Source organism: Somniosus microcephalus, unplaced genomic scaffold (assembly GCF_052327205.1).
Source record: "Somniosus microcephalus isolate GS21.2 unplaced genomic scaffold, FLI_Smic_1.0 unresolved_chr1, whole genome shotgun sequence".
In the NCBI taxonomy this organism is placed as follows: domain Eukaryota; kingdom Metazoa; phylum Chordata; class Chondrichthyes; order Squaliformes; family Somniosidae; genus Somniosus; species Somniosus microcephalus.
In genome coordinates, this window is record NW_028225179.1 from 146,303,637 (window position 1) to 146,324,060 (window position 20,424).

At 46.2% G+C, this 20,424-nt stretch overlaps 1 protein-coding gene across 1 annotated transcript in view; it reads left to right on the forward strand.

The window, feature by feature from the left end:
• Nucleotides 1–439: 439 nt before the first annotated feature.
• The window catches only part of LOC147096202 (zinc-binding protein A33-like), a 41,064-nt gene continuing 21,079 nt past the window's right edge, over nucleotides 440–20,424 (forward strand). The window contains exons 1-3 of the mRNA XM_085975070.1: nucleotides 440–870; nucleotides 10,480–10,575; nucleotides 10,922–11,155. Coding sequence (XP_085831196.1) covers nucleotides 496–870; nucleotides 10,480–10,575; nucleotides 10,922–11,155 — 705 coding nt within the window. The 5' untranslated portion in view covers nucleotides 440–495. The remainder of the gene's footprint in view (nucleotides 871–10,479; nucleotides 10,576–10,921; nucleotides 11,156–20,424) is intronic.

Sequence of the window (20,424 nt, forward strand, 5' to 3'; positions counted from 1 at the left end):
CCTGGCCTGCTGAGTATTTCCAGCATTTTCTCTTTGTATTTCAGAATTCCAGCATCCGCAGTATTTTGTTTTTGTAATGATGGGACTCTGTGTCAGGCTATTGCTTAACTAATCTGTGGAAGATATACTAATTTGGACATTCTTCTCCTGCTGTTGATGACTTTGCAGAGTTGACTGGGAATTGTCGGAGTCTTGTCCTAGCTGTTGCTGCTGGCTCCGTCTGATATTTCTTCAATTGTTCTGTTTTGTAGCGGTTGCTTTACATGTTGTGCAACCAAAGACACGTTCAGACCAGACTGGCAGCAGGTTCACTGAAGGAAATTAGTGAACTAATCTGTTTTTTGCAACAGTCTGTTAACCACTTATTTCCTGCCCTTTTCTGGGCGGTGGTTTATAATATTGCTGCTCGAATCAGGAATTGAAACTGAAAGTGTATCACTTTACTCTGTTCACCATTTTACTCCGAGCACAGTGCAAGGTGACCAGTCCTTCGAGATGGAAGGTGATCTCTCCTGTGCTTTGTGCCATGATCTGTATAAAGACCCTGTCTTACTCGACTGTGATCACAACTTCTGCCGATCCTGTATAACCCGGTACTGGGAGAGTGCTGACATCGCCGCCTGTCCCGTCTGTAGAAAGGAGACTTCCTCCAGGGACCTGAGACCCAACCACATCCTCGCCAACATCGTGGAGACATTTGTAAAAAGTGATCAAAGTGCTAAAAGTCAGCAGGAATGCAGCCTCCACAAGGAGAAGATGAAGGTTTTTTGTAAAACTGACAATCAGCCCATCTGTCTGGTTTGTCAAATTTCAAAAAGTCATCAATACCATGAGGTGCTGCCACTGGAAGAAGCTACTGAAGAGTTTAAGGTGAGGAGACACCGTGTAAAATAAAATACAGACACAGGTAACAGAATCCTGAACAGGGAGCGTTCACAGATTCGGGTTTGAACGTCTCTCAAAAAAATCAAATCAAAAATCAAAAAAATCAAATCAACTTTTATTGTCATTGTTAGTGCACAAGTGCAGTACAACGAAATGTAGGCTTGCGGCTCCCGAGAGTGTACAATTTGGATTAGGACACTTAAACATTTCAACATACATTTGTACATATATATTAGTATAAATATGACCATAATAAAGTGCATCGGCAGATGTGCAGGCTTTAGTGTTTATTTGTGGAGTTCAGTAGGATGACAGCCCTGGGAAAGAAGCTGTTCCTAAATCTGGTCGTACGGGTGCGAATGCATCTGTAGCGTCTTCCAGATGGTAGGAGGGTGAACAGACTGTGGCTGGGGTGGGTAGGGTCTTTGATGATGGACCGTGCCCTCCGTAGGCAGCGTTTCTGATATATATGTTCTATGGTCGGTAGCCGGGTGCCGGTAATGCGTTGGGCAGTTTTGACTACCCGCTGCAGGGCTTTCCGGTCATGGGAGCTACAGCTGCCGTACCATACCATGATACAGTTTGTCAGGATGCTCTCTATAGTGCAGCGGTAGAAGTTAGAGAGGATCAGGGGTGACAGATTACATCCCTTCAGCCTCCTCAAGAAATATAGGCGCTGCTGGGCCTTCTTCACCAGAGAGGAGGTATTGAGGGACCAGGAGAGGTCTTCCGTGATGTGGACTCCGAGGAACTTAAAGCTCTTTAGATAATGCGTTTGTATTTATTTAATTACTCAGTCCTTACACAGACTGCCATTTGTATCACTGCTGAAGGAACCAGGGACAGGAAGTGAGAGTTTCACTTTATTCTAAACACCATTTTAATAGATCAGTGTAAATTGATCAGCCCTTGGAATGCAAAGTGAAGTCTCTTGTACAGTATGTTATCAGATCGATACCAATCCTGTCTCCGTGACAAGTGATGATCTGTGGAACGTGTCTCCTATTTATATTCCAGATGTGAAGCGTTTAATGTCAACATGAAATTGTTAAACTTCCTCCAAAGCCTCTCGAACAGTGCAAAGTTTCAGCAATTGTGTAAAACAACAGGGACCAGGAAACAGAAGCAGACCAATTACTCTCAGTATTTTCTTAACGAACACAATTGTAAGGAAGGATATTAGCTCTGATGATGTGGAATCTGTATGGGTAGAACTGAGAAATACCAAGGGGCAGAAAACGTTAGTGGGAGTTGTATATAGACCTCCAAACAGTAATGCGGAGGTTGGGGATGGCATTAAAAGGGAAATTAGAGAAGCGTGCAATAAGGGCATAGCAGTCATCATGGGTGACTTTAATCTACATATAGATTGGGCTAACCAAATTAATAACAAGACTGTGGAGGAGGAATTCCTGGAGTGTTTACGGGATGGTTTCCTGGACCAATATGTCGAGGAACCAACCAGTGATCAGGCCATCTTTGACTGGGTATTATGTAATGAGAAAGGATTAATTAGCAATCTTGTTGTACAAGGCCCCTTGGGTCGGAGCGATCATAATATGATAGAATTCTTCATTAAGATGGAGAATGAAATAGTTGATTCAGAGACTAGGGTCCTGAATTTAAATAAAGGAAACTACGATGGTATGAGCTGCGAGTTGAGTAGGATTGATTGGGGAATGTCACTCAAAGGGTTGATGGTGGATAGGCAATGGCAAACATTCAAAGACCACATGGATGAACTACAGAATTTGTTCATCCCAGTTTGGCATAAAAATAAAACAGAAAAGGTGACTCAACCGTGGCTAACAAGGGAAATTAGGGATAGCATAAGATCCAAGGAGAGGACATATAAATTGGCCAGAAAAAGCAGTAAACCTGAGGATTGGGAGCAGTTTAGGATTCAACAAAGGAGGACAAAGGGATTAATTAAGCAGGGGAAAATACAATATGAGAGTAAGATTGCTGTAAAAGCTTTTATAGATACCTGAAGAGAAAAAGATTTGTGAATTCAAGCATAGGTCCCTTGCAGTCAGAATCAGGGGAATTTATAATGAGGAACAAAGAAATTGCAGACCAATTAAATACATATTTTGGTTCTGTCTTCACAAAGGAGGACACAAATAACCTCCTTTGTGGTTGGAGATCATAGGGTCTGATGAAAGGGAGGAACTGAAAGAAATCAGTATTTGTAGGGAAATGGTGTTGGGAAATTGACGGGATTGAAGGCCAATAAATCCCCAGGGTCTGATAATCTACATCCTAGGGTACTTAAGGAAGTGGCCCTAGAAATAGTAGAGGCATTGCTGATCATATTCCAACAATCGATGGAATCTGGAACAGTACCCATGGATTGGAGGGTAACTAATGTTACCCGACTATTCAAAAAAGGTGGTAGAGAGAAAACAGGGAATTACAGATCTGTAAGCCTGACATCAGTAGTGGGGAAAGTGCTAGAGTCCATTATAAAAGATGAAATAGCAGAGCACTTGGAAAACAGTGACAGGATCGGACAAAGTCAACATGGGTTTACAAAAGGTAAATCGAGCTTGACTAATCTACTGGAAATTTTTGAGGATGTAACTGGTAAAATAGAAAGGGAAAACCAGTGGACATGGTGTATTTGGACTTTCAGAAGGCTTTCGATAAGTCCCGCATAAGAGATTAGCGTGTAAAGTTAAGGCACATGGGATTGGGGGCAAGGTATTGACTTGGATAGAGAATTGGTTGGCAGACAGAAAGCAAAGAGTTGGAATAAACGGCTCTTTTTCCGAGTGGCAGGCAGTGACTAGTGGGGTACCGCAGGGATCGGTCCTTGGACCCCAGCTATTCACAATATATATTAATGATCTAGACGAGGGAACTAGATGTAATATCTCCAAGTTTGCAGACGACACAAAGCTGGTTGGGCGTGTGTGCTGTGAGGAGGATGCCGAGGAACTCCAGGATGATTTGGACAGGTTGGGTGATTGGGCAGTTGCATGGCAGATGCAATATAACATGGATAAATGCGAGGTTATCCACTTTGGTGTCAAAAACAGGAAGGCAGATTATTATCTGAATGGCAATAGATTGGGAGAAGGGGAAGTACAACGAGAACTGGGTGTCCTTGTGCACCAGTCGCTGAAGGTAAGCATGCAGGTGCAGCAGGCGGTTAAGAAGGCAAATGGTATGTTGGCCTTTGTAGCGAGAGGGTTTGAGTACAGGAACAAGGATGTCTTGCTGCAGTTGTACAGGGCCTTGGTGAGACCACACCTTGAGTATTGTGTGCAGTTTTGGTCGCGTTATCTGAGGAAGGATGTTCTTGCCATGGAAGGAGTTCAGCGAAGATTCACCAGGCTGATACCTGGGATGGCAGGAATGACGTATGAGGAGAGATTGGGTCGATTGGGCTTATACTCGCTGGAGTTTAGAAGAATGAGAGGGGATCTCATTGAAACTTATAAAATTCTGACAGGACTGGACAGACTAGATGCAGGAAGGATGTTCTCGATGGTCGGGGAGTCCAGAACCAGGGGTCACAGACTAAGGATAAGGGGTAGGCCATTTAGGACAGAAATGAGAAGGAATTTCTTCACCCAGAGAGTCGTGAGCCTGATTAATTCTCTTCCACAGAAGGCAGTTGAGGCCAATTCATTAAATATGTTCAAGAAGGAGTTAGATATATTTCTTAAGACTAAAGGAATCAAGGGATATGGGGAGAATGCAGGGACAGGGTACTGAATTTGGATGATCAGCCATGATCTCATTGAATGGCGGAGCAGGCTCGATGGGCTGAATGGCCTACTCCTGCTCCTATCTTCTATGTTTCTATGTTAACAGAGGCAGATTTAACAGGAAAGCACTTGAGAAGTTATGGGGAAAGGGATAGAGTGGAGGAGAAGTAAGGTGAAATAAAACCCCTGTGTGAATTAGGTGACACAGCACACCACCAGAGACCAGATACAGCAAAGAAAACCCCAGAGAAGTAAAAGGTAAAAATAGTGATAGTGGACAGAAGGAAAATTAAAAGGGAATGATTGGAATTTTAAAATAGTATAACCTAAAGGGACAACAGGAGAAATAGAACAAGAAAAAGAAACAGCTGAGAAAATTAAAACTAAGTGTCAGCTTTTTATTTTGACTGGCATTAAATTGACAGCAAGACCAATTCTTTTGAAACAATTTGGAGTAAGTTTATTAAACACACCTTGCAAGTTTATTAAACACACACACTCGTGCACATGAAAACAATAGCCTACTGGTATCCTATGACTCTACTCGATTACAACTCGTAAGGTAATGGGTTAGACTTACAGACTAGTACTTCGCTGAGTTAGGCAATGCACGCGGCCTTTTTCCTTGCGTCTTGGTCTGGTCTGTAGAGGGAGGACTTCTTGTTCTTCCACGTGATCCGAGAGTGAGAGAGAGAGAGAGCCTTTGGTTCCTTTTTTTTATATCTTTTTAAAGTTCATTATCTTCTAGTTTAAACTCTTAAGACGCCACGATTGGGTCTTAGATTCCGGCCGTTCTTGATTGGCTTTCCTTTGAACATGTGTCTGTCTGCAGTGGCTGGTGCCATTTCGTGCTTAGGTTTGTTGGTGAAAAATAGATTCACTCGAGTCTGTCTTAAAGTAAAAGTACACAGTTTATTAACAGAACGTTCTGGGAGAAGAGCCTTAGACCCCACGGTCTAGTGGTCAACTTCTCACCGTTACAGTGATATCGAAACTTCTTTTATACAGGCAAAACACTACACACAAATGTGTTCACCCAATCATGTTCCCCCAGCAACAAGGTATTGAAACTTTACACAAATATGTTCATCCAATTATGTTCCCCCAGCAACAAGGTATTGAAACTTTACACAAATATGTTCATCCAATTATGTTCCCCCAGCAACAATTCTCTTGTCCTCATCCAATCACGTTCCCCCAGCAACAAGGTATTGAGACTTTACACAAATGTGTTCATCCAATTATGTTCCCCCAGCAACAAGGCATTGAGACTTCTTTTATACATTTAGCAAAATATTACACACAGATGTCTTCAACGAATCACGCTCCCCCAGCAACAACTCACCTGTCCTCACAGGAATGATATGGAACCTTCTAGAACTTTGGGCGGTTAATTACAAAATGGGCAGTTTTGCAGCTACCAATTACTGTAACTCATCAATACACACAATTTTGATTCATCTACTTTGCATTATAGAATAGTAGAATTACATCAATACATCCAAAGGGCTTCCAGCAAATAGTTTGCAGAAGGCTGCACCACTGAATAATTGTGAAATATTTAGTGTTTCCCACATTCAATAACTGTTCAACAATAATGTCAAGCACAATGGTTTTAATGGGAGCAGACACAAACAGTTAATTCCTGCCCCATCTTAAGCTGAGTTTGATTTTGTCTTGTGCCATTGTTTCTTATTTACAAGTTCATTCTTTAACTCTTTATGTTGCTGCTTTAAGCTATATAATTTTCACCCTAACAGGTTAATTGTTTGTTGACACCTTTTAGTGGCTCTTGAGTTTCGATGGTGAGTTTCGATGTTGTCTCTGTGGGGGGTTATCCTGTTATGCAGGTTTTCTTTAAGTTTCATGCTGTTGCCTTACCCAGGGGAGATCTATACACAAATTTATCTTTATCTTATATTAATAGTCTCGAGACCATCAGACATACAAAACATACATTTTTATTCTTACATAAGATGGAGCCCATGAGGTGTGGTTATTGTGCAATATTCATAAAGGAGAAAGAGGGATACAATACAAAGGTGAAGAGATCTGAAAAGTGTCTGTTAATCAGCAGCTTAAAAAGGATTTCTGACCTTCGAGGTGCAGGAACTTACAGGGAGAGAAATCAAGAGATTTTCTGAGGCTGACTGGATAGAATTCGATTCAGTAAGTGATAAGGCCAGGATAGGATCAGACCTGGAGAGGGAACCTTCAGGGACTGTAGCTGGAGACCAGTACAATCAGCAGCAGATTCTCATCATAGAGGGACACGTGCTGAAGGGAGCCAATGATAGGGGAATGCTGGATGGATTGAAGTTATTGAAAGAAGCAAGAAAGGTCAGAAACCCTGCGAAGATACTCAAGATTATAATTAGTGAGCAGATACCAGGCACTGCCCAGTTTAAAAATTGGATTTACTAGTGACCATCTTACATATATCAGCTCCAGCCTTGAGCTGTCCCAAGTGGAATAATCCCCTTATTGTAATTATCTTGTAATTTCTGCTTTGGTGCTCTTCAAATTGAGAGACAAAGTGACCATAAACGTTTTACATCAGTAGATTTGGATTGTTCAACAGTTTGGGTAATTTAGATAAAGTTGAATTTTTGAAATGTTTCCCCTTTAACACAGGCTTGTGTTTGTATTGTTGTTGCAGAAGAAAGTGAGAGTTTCACATTATTCTAAAAACCAGTTTACAGATCAGTACAAGTTGATCGGCCCTTTCAATGCACGGCACACTCTGTAGTGCTGTAAAGAACCTGGTGTAGGTTGTTCACAGGGAGTAACAGGATATATTGTACACTGAGGGAGTGGGATCACAAGACGTGGCAGCGCTGGGCGAAGGATTTGCAGTTTGACAGTGCTGGGTTTAGAGAGCCATTCATGGTTGTCGTGTATTGATTGCGAGTTTGACACCAGTCAATACGGTAATGTAATGTGCGAGTTTAACAGAAGTAAATACGGTAATGTAATGTGCATTGCATTATGGGAATTACCCGGGAAAGCAGCAGTCAGCCATTTTAGAGAATAAAGAGAACATCGTAGTTATGAGCCTGTCTGCCTGGTTCTATGCTTGAATGCGTTCATACAACAATGGGGAATACAGTGTAGGCCCAGGAGTCCAGCAGCTGAAAACAATGTTGGTGCAACAGGTGAGGACAAAGGGCAAAAACTGCCACGGCCACAACAGGGGCATCAATTGTAGATGTGGTCACACCAGATAACCAGAGAACGGCACATCAGGGCACATAGTCATGGCTGCAAAAGGAGCACCAATACTAGCAGAGGCCACACCAGAGGGGAAACCGAGCTACAACTGCACCAAGAGTAGAGATGAGTAAAGCAAAACTCAAACCCAGGCCCCTGAGAGAGGTTACGTGGAGAAAACTTACTGGATCGACATCTAACAGGAGTTGGGCCAATTTATGGGTAAATTTAACTATTGTTTGCTAACTATATCTTCGTGAATTTCAGATGCGCCACATCACGGGTTTGGCTTGTACAGAGAAACTGCACCTCCCCCTCTCCATCAACAACAGAAAATACTTCAACGTAGAATGATGGAACTGATAATAAAGACAGAAAATGCGAGCAATAAATAGCGAGTCAGTCAATATCTGTAAGGAGCAAAGGCAGCTTATAATGGGCTCAATTTTCCAAGCCCCGAGGAGGCGGGTTTGGAGGCGGGAGTGGTGGGAAAATTGCAGAATCGCGGGGCAGGAACCCATTCCGCCCCCAACCCGCCTCCGTGCCAATGTCCCAAGGGGCGGGTACCCAACCTGTGCTGGGAGCCACCTCCCCGAGACGGGAAGGGGATTAGTGCCAATTAACTGCCTGTTAACGGGTAGTTAACAGGCAGTTTTTTGTGTAATCCCTATTTTTAGCCCTGAAGTGTGGGCTGTCTGATGGCTCCGATCAACACCATGTTAGCAAGGCGGACCGTCGGTCTGCAGGGGTTGGAGAGGTCGAGATGTCCGTTGTGCAGGTGAGTGATGGGTGTATGTGTGCAGAGGTAAGTGTGTGAGGTAAGTGTAAAGTGTTTTAATAAGTTTTACTTACCTTTAATATCTCCTGCAGGCTTCCTTCCTTCAGTTCTCGGGAGTTCCTCAGCTCATCGGCACAGAAAGCAGAATGGCCGCTGAACTGTCAAAAGCTGCAGCCTCTGCTTTCTGGTCTGGAGAGCTCTCTACCTGAGTCTGAGTAGAAGGACTCAAGATAGAAGACAGATTGTCAGTGTTTGACAGCTTCACAGAGCTGTCAAACACTGATTTTTCATCTGTCAAAAGCTCTTGACAGATGAAATGTCAATCGCTGACGTCACCAGTAACCAGCTGTCCCTTAATTGGCCTGCTGAGCCCGCTGGGTGGGCTTAACAGTGTCAATCAAGGGAAAGTAGCGTGGGTTGGCCACAAGTCGATGGAGGCAGGATTACAATCCAAAAAGTGGGAGTCCCGCCTCCAAAAGCTCCCCATTGACAAAATCGAGCCCAATGTTTTTGGATAGGTCCCCTTCACCAGTCAGGGCAAGGTTTCAGACCTCACAGCTAAATCTATCTTGCTTACAACCATAGGGCCGTGTGGGCTTGATGCCTATATCTATAAATCTGTAGCAGGGAAACGTAGTATTGGTAAAGAAGCTGTCCTGTGCTTCAGTGGCCAATATGGCAATCAGCTGATTTATTTAGGGCAAAGCTACTTGACAATCAGGCTGCTTCAGACTCTCATTTGTTCTGTGCCTGATTCAGAACAAACATTTGATTATTTTTAATCCTGTTGGAGAAGTGAGTTGAATTATTCTGGGTTCTATAGACATTTGTATATCAAGCAAGCTTCGCACTTGCTGTTCAATTCAGGAGAAATGTGGAACTTGTTACCACAATGAGTAGTTGAGGCAAATAGCATAGACGCATTTAAGGGGAAGCTAGATAAATACATGAGGGGGAAGAAATAGAGGGTTATGTTGATGCGGGTACCACTTTGAGATATGTCCGACTCACTAGATTAACATTGTATTATAAAGCAGTAGAACTCCTGTGGCATTTACCCCCGGGTGTAATGGCGTCTACGGCACGGTTGTTTATTCGTAAGAAGAGTAATGGTTTCAACAGCATGGATTCAACAAGCGTAAGTACAGTAATAGTCGAGTTAATTTCTGGCCAGTACTCCAAATCAGCTTAAAATAAACCAAAGCCTCTCTAATTCTCTATTAACTTCATATCTCGGATCAAACATACATGGTGAAAAGGAAATGGAATCAGGTGGTTCCTGTAGCGGGCGGCCGATCCCTAACGCCAGTTTTATGCCAGACAGGAAGCTGAAAATTTATCTCAGAAACTGCTGAATGTGAAGAAAAAGAGGCCCCATAAAAGTCTGAGAGCTGTACATAGGAGCAGGAATAGGTCGTTCAGCCCATTGAGCCTGTTTTGCCGGTCAGTTAGATCATGGCTGACCTGTATCTTAACTCCATCTAGCTGCCTTGGTTCTGTAACCCTTAATATCCTTGCTAACAAAAATCCATCAGTCTCAGTTTTGACATTTTCAATTGACCCCCAGCCTTACAGCTTTTTGGGGGAGAGAGTTCCAGATTTCCTCTTCCCTTTGTGTGAAGAAGTGCTTCCTGACATCACCCCTGAACGGCCTGGCTTTCATTTTAAGGTTCTGCCCCCTTGTGGACTCTCCCACCAGAGGAAATAGTTTCTCTCTATCTCCCCTCGCAACTCCTTTAATCACCTTAAACACCTCAGTTAGACCACTCCTTAATCCTCTATATTCGAGGGAATGAATGCTCTGAGAATTTTCATTGATTAAACTAGATGGTATTTAACTTTCAGCTGTTTATGGCACAAAAGTGTACAAATTAACTGATCTTTGTTCAGGAGGAGCTGCGAACCTTACTGAAGCCGGTCCAGGACAAGAAGGAGGAATGTGACGCTGTAAAAAGTGATTATGTGGAAACATTAACCCACATTCAGGTACATTTTATGTCACTTTGTTGTATATTTTCCAATCACGATTTGTTTTTCTTTGAACCGTTGAATGTCCATTACCAAAGTAAAATCTCAATTTAGATAATCATTGAATTAGCTCAGACACTTCCCTTGTGTTGGTGAAACCGGAGTTAAAGAAAATACAGCAGCTCGATCCTCAGTTAGAGCTCCCTCTTCTGAATAAATTATCATCTGGTCCCCATTAACTGGATTTCACTGCAGCAGGGAATGTTTTTCTCTAAAAGATTCTTGTATGAAGAGAACTGCACAGGCTGCACAACCTTTTTAAAATGCTCATTTGTTTTTTCAATCTCACTATTCTTTTCCAAAGGACCAAGGCGTAAAGACAGAGAGACACATTAAAGCAAAATTTGAAAAACTTCACCAGTTGCTCCGTGAGGAAGAGAGGATTGTGTTGGAAGATCTGAAACTGGAGAAAGAGAAAAACAGTCAGGAGATGAAGGAGAGGATTGAGAAGATAACGGAGGAAATCTCATTGCTTTCAGTTACTGTTCAGGATATTGAACAACAGCTGAGTGAACAGGACAGCATCAAGTTTTTAACGGTAGCTGTTTATTTATTTGTTTTTGGTTTCCTTTGTCCCTCTTTGACACAGTCTTCAAGACCGTGCAGGGTGTGCCATCAAAACCTAGAATATTACATTGAATTACAGAGTATTTACAGCACAGAAACAGGCCTTTCGGCCCAACAGGTCCATGTTGGTGTGTGTGCTCCACACGAGCCTCCTCCCACCCTTCGTAGACTAAGCCCATCAACATATTCTATTCCTTTCTCCCTCGTGTTTATCTAGCTTCCCCTTAAATGCATTTATACTATTCACCTCAACCACTCCATGTGGTAGCGCGTTCCACGTTCTCACCACTCTCTGGGTAAAGAAGTTTTATTACGTTAAAGGCACTATATAAATGTAAATTATGTGGAATTCACTGTTGGATTTATTAGTGACTTTCTTGAATTTATGGTCCCTAGTTCTGGTCTCCCCTGCAAGTGGACACATCTTCTCTACGTCTATCAAACCCTTTCATAATCTTAAAGACCTCCATCAGGTCACCCCTCAGTCTTCTCTTTTCTAGAGAAAAGAGCCCCAGCCTGTTCACTCTTTCCTGATTGGTGCAACCTCTCCGTTCTGGTATCATTCTAGTAAATCTTTTATGCACCTTCTCCAGGGCCTCTATCTTTTTTTTATAATATGGAGACCAGAACTGTTCCCAGTGCTCCAAGTGTGGTCTAACCAGGGTTCTATACAAGTTTAAGATAACTTCTCGGCTTCGCAATTCTCTAGAAATGAATCCCAGTGCTTTGTTTGTTTTTATGGCCTTATTAACCTGTGTCACTACTTCTAGTGATTTGTGTATCTGGTATCCCCAGATCCCTCTGTTCCACTTCCCCATTTAGACTTATTTTCCAAGGAGTATGTGGCCTCCTTTTCTTCCGACCAAAATGTACCACCTCACACTTGCCTATGTTGAAGTTCATTTGCCAATTACACGCTCATTCAGCAAGTTTATTAATGTCCTTCTGTATTTTATCGCGGTCCTTCTCGGTATTAACTATATCCCCCAACTGGGTGTCATCCGCAAATTTTGAAATTGTACTTCCAATTCCCGAGTCCAAATCGTTTATTTAAATGGTGAACAAAAACCAAATTAGTAACAATACTGTGGAAGAGGAATTCCTGGAGTGTATGCAGGATGGTTTCCTGGACCAATATGTCGAGGAACCAACTAGAGATCAGGCCATCTTAGACTGGGTATTATGTAATGAGGAAGGAATAATTACAGTAGCAATCTTTTTGTGCAAGGCCCCTTGGGGCGGAGCGATCATAATATGATCGAATTCTTCATTAAGATGGAGAGTGAGGTATTTGACTCAGAGACTACGGTCCTGAATTTAAATAAAGGAAACTATGATGGATGAGGCACGAGTTGGGTAGGATGGATTGGGGAATGTTACTTAAAGGGTTGACGGTGGATAGGCAATGGCAAACATTTAAAGATCGCATGGATGAACTACAGAATTTGTTCATCCCTGTTTGGCATAAAAATAAAACAAAAAATGTGACTCAACTGTGGTTAACAAGGCTAATTAGGGATAGCATTGTTGCCTCACAGCGCCAGGGACCCGGGTTCGAATCTGGCCTCGGGTGACTGTCTGTGTGGAGTATGCACATTCTCCCCGTGTTGGCGTGGGTTTCCTCCGGGTGCTCTGGTTTCCTCCCACAGTCCAAAGATGTGCGGGTTAGGTTGATTGGCTATGATAAATTGACCCTTAGTGTTAGGGGGATTCAATACATGGGGTTACGGGAATAGAGTGGGATATGTGTTGGTGTAGGGGATCGGGTGGGATATGTGTCGGTGCGGGCTCGATGGGCTGAAATGGCCTCTATCTGCACTGTGGGGTTTCTGTGATTTCTGTGATCCAAAGAGAGGACATATAAATTGGCCAGAAAAAGCAGCAAACCTGAGGATTGGGAGCAGTTTAGGATTCAGCAAAGGAGGACAAAGGGATTAAAAAAGAGGGCGAAAATAGAGTATGAATGTAAGCTTGCAGGGAACATAAAAACTGACTGTAAAAGCTTCTATAGATATGTGAAGAGAAAAAGATTGGTGAAGTCAAGCGTAGGTCCCTTGCAGTCAGAATCAGGGGAATTTATAATGGGGAACAAAGAAATGGTGGACCAATTAAATACATCTTTTGGTTCTGTCTTCACAAAGGAGGACACAAATAACCTCCCACAGATGTCGGTGAACATAGGGTCTAATGAGAGGGAGGAATTGAATGAAATCAGTATTTGTAGGGAACTGGTATTAGGGAGATTGATGGGATTGAAGGCCGATAAATCCCCAGGGCCTGATAATCTACATCCTAGGGTACTTAAGAAAGTGGCCCTAGAAATAGTAGATGCATTGCTGGTCATCTTCCAGAATTCTATAGACTCTGGAACAGTTCCCATGGATTGGAGGCCCACTATTCAAAAAAGGTGGTAGAGAGAAAACGAGGAATTACAGACCGGTAAGCCTGACATCGGTAGTGGGGAAAATGCTAGAGTCCATTTTAAAAAATGTAATAGCAGAGCACTTGGAAAACAGTGACAGGATCGGACAAATTCAACATGGATTTACGAAAGGTAAATCATGCTTGACTAATCTACTGGAATTTTTTGAGGATGTATCTGGTGGAATAGATAAGGGAGAACCAGTGGATGTGGTGTATTTGGACTTTCAGAAGGCTTTCAATAAGGCCCCGCATAAGAGATTAGCATGTAAAGTTAAGGCACATGGGATTGGGGGTAAGGTACTGACTTGGATAGAGAACTGGTTGGCAGACAGGAAGCAAAGAGTTGGAATAAACGGGTCTTTTACCAAGTGGCAGGAAATGAATAGTGGGGTACCGCAGGGATCGGTCCTTGGACCCCAGCTATTCACAATATATATTAATGATCTAGACGAGGGAACTAGATGTAATATCTCCAAGTTTGCAGATGACACAAAGCTGGGTGGGCGTGTGTGCTGTGAGGAGGATGCCGAGAAACTCCAGTATGATTTGGACAGGTTGGGTGATTGGGCAGATGCATGGCAGTTGCAGTATAAAGTGGATAAATGCGAGGTTATCCACTTTGGTGGCAAAAACAGGAAGGCAGATTATTATCTGAACGGCAATAGATTGGGAGAAGGGGAAGTCCAACGAGACCTGGGTGTCCTTGTGCACCAGTCGCTGAAGGTAAGCATGCAGGTGCAGCAGGCAGTTAAGAAGGCAAATGGTATGTTGGCCTTCGTATTGAGAGGGTTCGAGCACAGGAACAAGAATGTCTTGCTGTAGTTGTACAGGGCCTTGGTGAGACCACACCTTGAGTATTGTGTGCAGCTTTGGTCGCCTTATCTGAGGAAGGATGTTCTTGCCATGGAAGGAGTTCAGCGAAGATTCACCAGACTGATACCTGGAATGGCAGGACTGACGTATGAGGAGAGATTGGGTCGATTGGGCTTATACTCACTGGAGTTTAGAAGAATGAGAGGGCATCTCATTGAAACTTATAAAATTCTAACAGGACTAGACAGACTAGATGCAGGAAGGATGTTCCCGATGGCGGGGGAGTCCAGAACCAGGGGTCACAGTCTAAGGATAAGGGGTAAGCCATTTAGGACAGAGATGAGGGGAATTTCTTCACCCAGAGAGCGGTGAACATGTGGAATTCACTACCACAGAAGGCAGTTGATGCCAATTCATTAAATATATTCAAGAAGGAGTTAGATATATTTCTTAAGGCTAAAGGGATCAAGGGATATGGGGAGAAAGCAGGGACAGGGTACTGAATTTGGATGATCAGCCATGATCTCATTAAATGGCGGAGCAGGCTCGAGGGGCCGAATGGCCTACTCCTGCTCCTATCTTCTATGTTTCTATGAACAACAGTGGTCCTAGCACCGATCCTTGTGGAACACAACTTTACACCTTTTGTCAATCTGAGTAGCTATTTTTAACCCCTACTCTCTGTTTTCTGTTCCGTAGCCAGCTTGCTATCCATTCTGCTACTTGTCCCCTGACTCCACATGTTCTGACCTTAGTCACGAGTCTACTATACGGTACCCTATCAAAGGCCTTTTCGAAATCCAAATATGTTACCTCTATTGAATTCCCTTGTCTACCCTTTTTGTTACTTCAGAGAATTCAATAGTGTTGGTCAAGCATGACCTTCCCTTTTGAAATCAGTGCTGACTATTCTTCATTATATTTTCAGATTCTAGGGCCTAGAAATTCAGTATAGCCACGTTTGGGGTGCTACAGCATGGCGTTCGCTAACTTTTGCGCCCGGTGCAACTTAGCGCCACCTTCGCCGATATTCAGTTGCATCGCCCCAAGAGGTTGCTGCTGCGCTAAAGCAGGTGATGCACGACTATCATTAGGCGCTAAGCCGGCGATCCGGGGCTCAAACACCGAAGGCAGGTGCAGCGCAGGTGCGGCGAGTTGCTCATTGAGGGCAGACAGTCAGGCGCCGGTCAGCACTTAAAGGGGGAGGGTGGAATTGCTTGGCTGCCATGCCCTGCACACTGCAGCCCTAAGGCAAGGCCTGAACACTGCTTCTGGAACAGCTCCACGCCCAGGAGAATGGAGAAGGCCAGGGAGAGAGCGCAGCGCTTCGGCGAGGGTGACCTGAGGCTGCTGGTTGGCGCAGTGGACCGCAGGCGCCATATCCTCTTCCCTGAGGGTGGCAGGAGGCCGCTGCCTGCCGAATATCGGAAAGCATGGAGGGATGTGGCAAACAGGGTCACGTCCAACAGCGTGGTTGGCAGGACACCAACCCAGTGCCGGAAAAAATTCAACTACCTCACTCGGGTTGTCAGGGTGAGTACCCTTTCCAGTATCCTCCTCATCCCTGCATGTGCACCTCACTTTATGGCCAAACAGGTCTGAAAGCCCTAATGGCCAGCCCTCATCCAGCAGCTATGGGACTGTCATGAAAAGCACTTGCGCAATCAGGACTTTATACACTGTCAGGGATATTCGACCATGGGAGGCAGTGCGGGCAAGATCAGGGCTTGACACTGTCAGGGCGAATCGACCATGGGAGGCAGTGCGGGCAAGATCAGGGCTTGACACTGTCAGGGCTAATCGACCATGGGAGGCAGTGCAGGCAAGATCAGGGCTTGACACTGTCAGGGCTAATCGAACATGGGAGGCAGTGCGGGCAAGATCAGGGCTTGACACTGTACTTAGAGGCGGTCCTTTCTCTTGCAGGCCAAGCTGGCGCATAACAGAAGACAGCAGCGACAGACCGGGGGAGGCCGTCCTGACCTGAAACAGCTGAGCGACCTCGAGCAGCGAGTGGAGCGGATCATGGCAGGCCGGCTGAGTGGCCCCGTCGCCACTGGAGATGCTGACCCTGTTATGGGCACCAATGGTAAGGTCATCACCTTTTTGACTTCTCCCTTTCCACTTGCGCCTCACACCAGCATCCTTTGCCACTATCGAACCAATGCAGTGCACAGCAGCACTCATGCCTCCCTCGCTGCCGCCCTGTCCTCACTCTAAAGCAACTCTTGTGCCTCCCTGCTTTCAGATGGTGATTCGCCAGGTGAGGAGGCGGCCCCTCAAGCTGGCACTGTGTCCGAGTCAGACATAGAGGAGGAGGAAGAGGAAGCCAGACCATCAGGGACACCCTCAGCCGAGGCAGCCCATGGCCATGATGGTGACACGTCTTCCCTGGAGGGGAGCAGTGGGGAAGGGTCGGAGGATAGTGAAGCTCCAGGGACCAGCGGGCTGCAGCAACGCAGGAGGGGTGGGGAAGCTCGGCGGCCTTCTCCCTGGAGGGTGAGTGCGGCCTCCAGTCCTGCTACGGTGAACACAGAGGAGGTGCGGCTCCTAGCGGAAATGGGCGCCCAGGCTGAGCACAGGCACACTGAGCTCGTGGATGCCTGACTCCATAGAGTCACTGGCAAGGAGTGTGCAGGAATTCGGGGCAGCACAGGCCAGGAGTCTGCAACAATTCAGTGCAGCACAGGCCAGGAGTCTGCAACAATTCAGTGCAGCACAGGCCAGGAGTCTGCAGGACATCGCGGCAGCACAGGCTAGGAGTCAGCAGGACTTCGCTGCTTCACAGGCGGCTTCTAGCCAAGTGCTCAGTCATGCCGTGCATTCACTGGCTGCTGTCATGCAGACACAGACCAGGGCCACACGGGCACTAACTGCTGCCACACTCGCTGGATCGGCCAGGCATCGCCGGGGCACGCGCTGTGCCGCAGCAGCCCAGCAGTCTGTGCCTCAGCAGATTGCTGCACATGCTGCAGTGCTGGCCCATGCGCGTGCCAATGTATCAGGCAACCAGGGAGTGCCTGTGATCTGTCAAGTTGGCAGCATTCCGGCAGCCAACACTGTCCCTCCTCCATTGCAGCTGCCACCAACTGTTGGACAGACTGCTGCCACCCAAGCAGAGTTGGAGCAGTCAGCAGCCGGCCCCTCCAGGCCCAGAGCTGGTCCAGGCCGACCCCCAAGGGCATCTGCCGTCTCACCATCTGACCCTCAGCAGCCTTCCCCCAGCCTTGCTGCAGCCACTGGGGTCCCATTGAGGAGGACCTGCAGGGCGGGTAGGGGCCAGTCACGGAAGCGAAACGGATCACCCTCGCAGGGGAAAAAGTAGAAGGTGTGGCCAAATGTTTTGTTTTACTTATAAAAGCCGAGACTGGTGTATTTGTTTCATATTTAAAGGCCGAGACTGGTGTATTTGTTTCATATTTAAAGGCCGAGACTGGTATATTTGTTTTACTTGTAAAGGCTGAGACTGGCATATTTGTTTTACTTGTAAAGGCCGAGACTGGTGTATTTGTGTTTTTGGGGGGGGTTTCTCTCCATTAGTTTGTCATGTGGGAAGGGCACAGAGGTATCATAGTAAAAAAATTTCTTAAATCACACTGTCCATGCTTTCTTTTGGAAGTCCTGGTTGCCCTGCTCGGCTGAGGGCTTGTGGAGCGGCTACATTCATCTTCTGCCATTGGCACAAGCCATTCCCTGAGAGGGGGCCTAGAACCGACTTGCAATAAGCCGCCGACGGGCGGCCCTTGCACTTTCTGCCTCCCTCCTGTGCTGGTCCTCCTCCTCCTCCTCCTCTGGTGGTCCTCCAATGTCTGCTGGCAGTGGCTGAGTCCTGCGGATAGCCAGGTTGTGCAGCATGCAGCAAACGACCACAAAATGGGAGACTCGCTCAGGCGAGTACTGTAGGGCTCCCCCGGAACGATCCAGACAGCGGAACCGTTGCTTCAGCACGCCGATTGTTTGCTCAATGATGTTCCTGGTTGCTTGATGGCTGTCATTGTATCGCACTTCAGCAGGGGTGTTGGGCGCATGGAGCGGGGTCATCAGCCAGGTGCACAAAGGATAGTCTTTGTCCCCGAGAAGCCATCCTCGTGGGTGAGGCTGGGCCTCGAACATGTCTGCCACAGAAGTCTGGCGCAGGATGAAGGCATCGTGGCTGCTGCCTGGAAAGCGGGCATTGACAGCTAGGATGAGCTGCCTGTGGTCACACACCAACTGCACGTTGAGCGAATGGTAGCCCTTCCGGTTGCGGTAATCCTCGGCATTCTCTAGAGGTGCCCGCAAAGCCACATGCATGCAGTCAATGGCGCCCTGCACCATGGGGAAGCCCACTAATGCTGCAAAGCCCATTTCACGCTGTTGCTGCTTGTCAACGGTCATGGGGAAGGAGATGAACTGACGTCTCCTTCTGAAAAGGGCATTGGTCACCTGGCGGATGCAGCAATGTACCGCAAACTGGGAGATGTTGGAAATGTCCCCAGTAGCGGATTGGAAGGAGCCGGTGGCATAGAAGTTGAGAGCCACCGTCACCTTCACTGCCACCGACAGAGACGTCCTGCTCCTCAGCTGTGGCTGCAGATCTCCGCGAAGCAGGTGGCAGATCTCAGTGACCACCGCCCTTCTGAATCGCAGCCTCCGAACACACTGCTCCTCAGACATGTTCAGATATGAGAACTGCTGGCGGTATACCCTGGGTGGGTAAGGCCTCCTTTGCCGACGCCTGTTGCCCCTTCTCCATCTGGCCATGACTGGCACTCTCTCACGGCGTCTCTGAGCCCTTTGAATGCAATGGAGAAGCCCAACGTTTCCACCTATTGCAGCCCCCATTATATGTTTCCAATCAATGCTATGACTCTGAAGTTAAAGACAAGTGCAAAGCTGTGGCCTGAAGCCACAAGTACCTGTGCGAGTGTTGAGCCAAACCAGAAAGCTCTCTACCTTTGTCTCTCTCCAAAGATCCGTCTCTCACAAAGAAGGAGTGGTGCAAAATGGCTGCCATTTATACTGCAGGAGGAGTCCCCTTTAATTAGCGCCCCCCGCGCCCCGCAGCGACTGGGAACCGTTCCCCTCTACCAGTCGCTAGGGGCGCCAGGCGCACAATAGGCCGGCGCCACTGAATTTCCGGTTTGGGGCGCACAAAGGGCGTTGCACCAAGAAATGACGTCAAGATCTGCGCGCGCAGCTGAGCGCGCGCAAAGGTTTTGCGCCGCCGCTAAATCTTAACTGAAGTTCGCGAGAGGCACAGATCGCGCTGCGCCCGGGCGCTAGCTGCTTAGCACCCCACTTCTCCTCCTCCTAAGGCGCTAGCGGCTGGCGCAAACAACTGAATTTCTAGGCCCTAGAGATGTTTTTCTATTACATCATTGAGTAAGGATTCCATTATCTTTCCTACTACCGACGTTCAGCTAATTGGTCTATAGTTCGCTGGACTTGTTCTATCTCACTCACTAATATAAAACTCACTCACTAACCAAAATAAGACCAATCACCTGTGACATTTGGTTTTCTGTCTCACACTCAAGAGCACTAATGGCTGTCTTTAACATGGAAGCTACTAAAGGGGAGAAATTCAATATCGCCCCATTTGGGGCACAATTATCGGCTGGGCGCAAAGATTAGCGCCTGGCACTAATTATTCCTCCGACTGCAAAATTGGCTTCTATCGCCACTGGAGGTGATTGGAGCGCTAAAGCAGGCAATACACTCCTCTCTAATGCTGAGGAGCAAAGCGCTACCTCAGAGCGCTGGCGAAGCTCAGGTGATGTCAGTCAGCAATGGAACACAGACACAGTGGTGCTGACCAGTTCTTAAAGGGGAGCGGCGATCTTGCTGTCCAGCCACACCCTGCTCATTGCAGCCTTGAATCTCGCCCTGGAGAGACCTGTACATCAAATCTGCTGGAAAGAACAATGGAGAGGCCCAGGGAAAGACCTCAGAGTGCAGCCCCCACAGTCTCTTCTAAATTGATGCAAGGAAGGTCAAATCAGAATGAACCGGCAAAGTGCT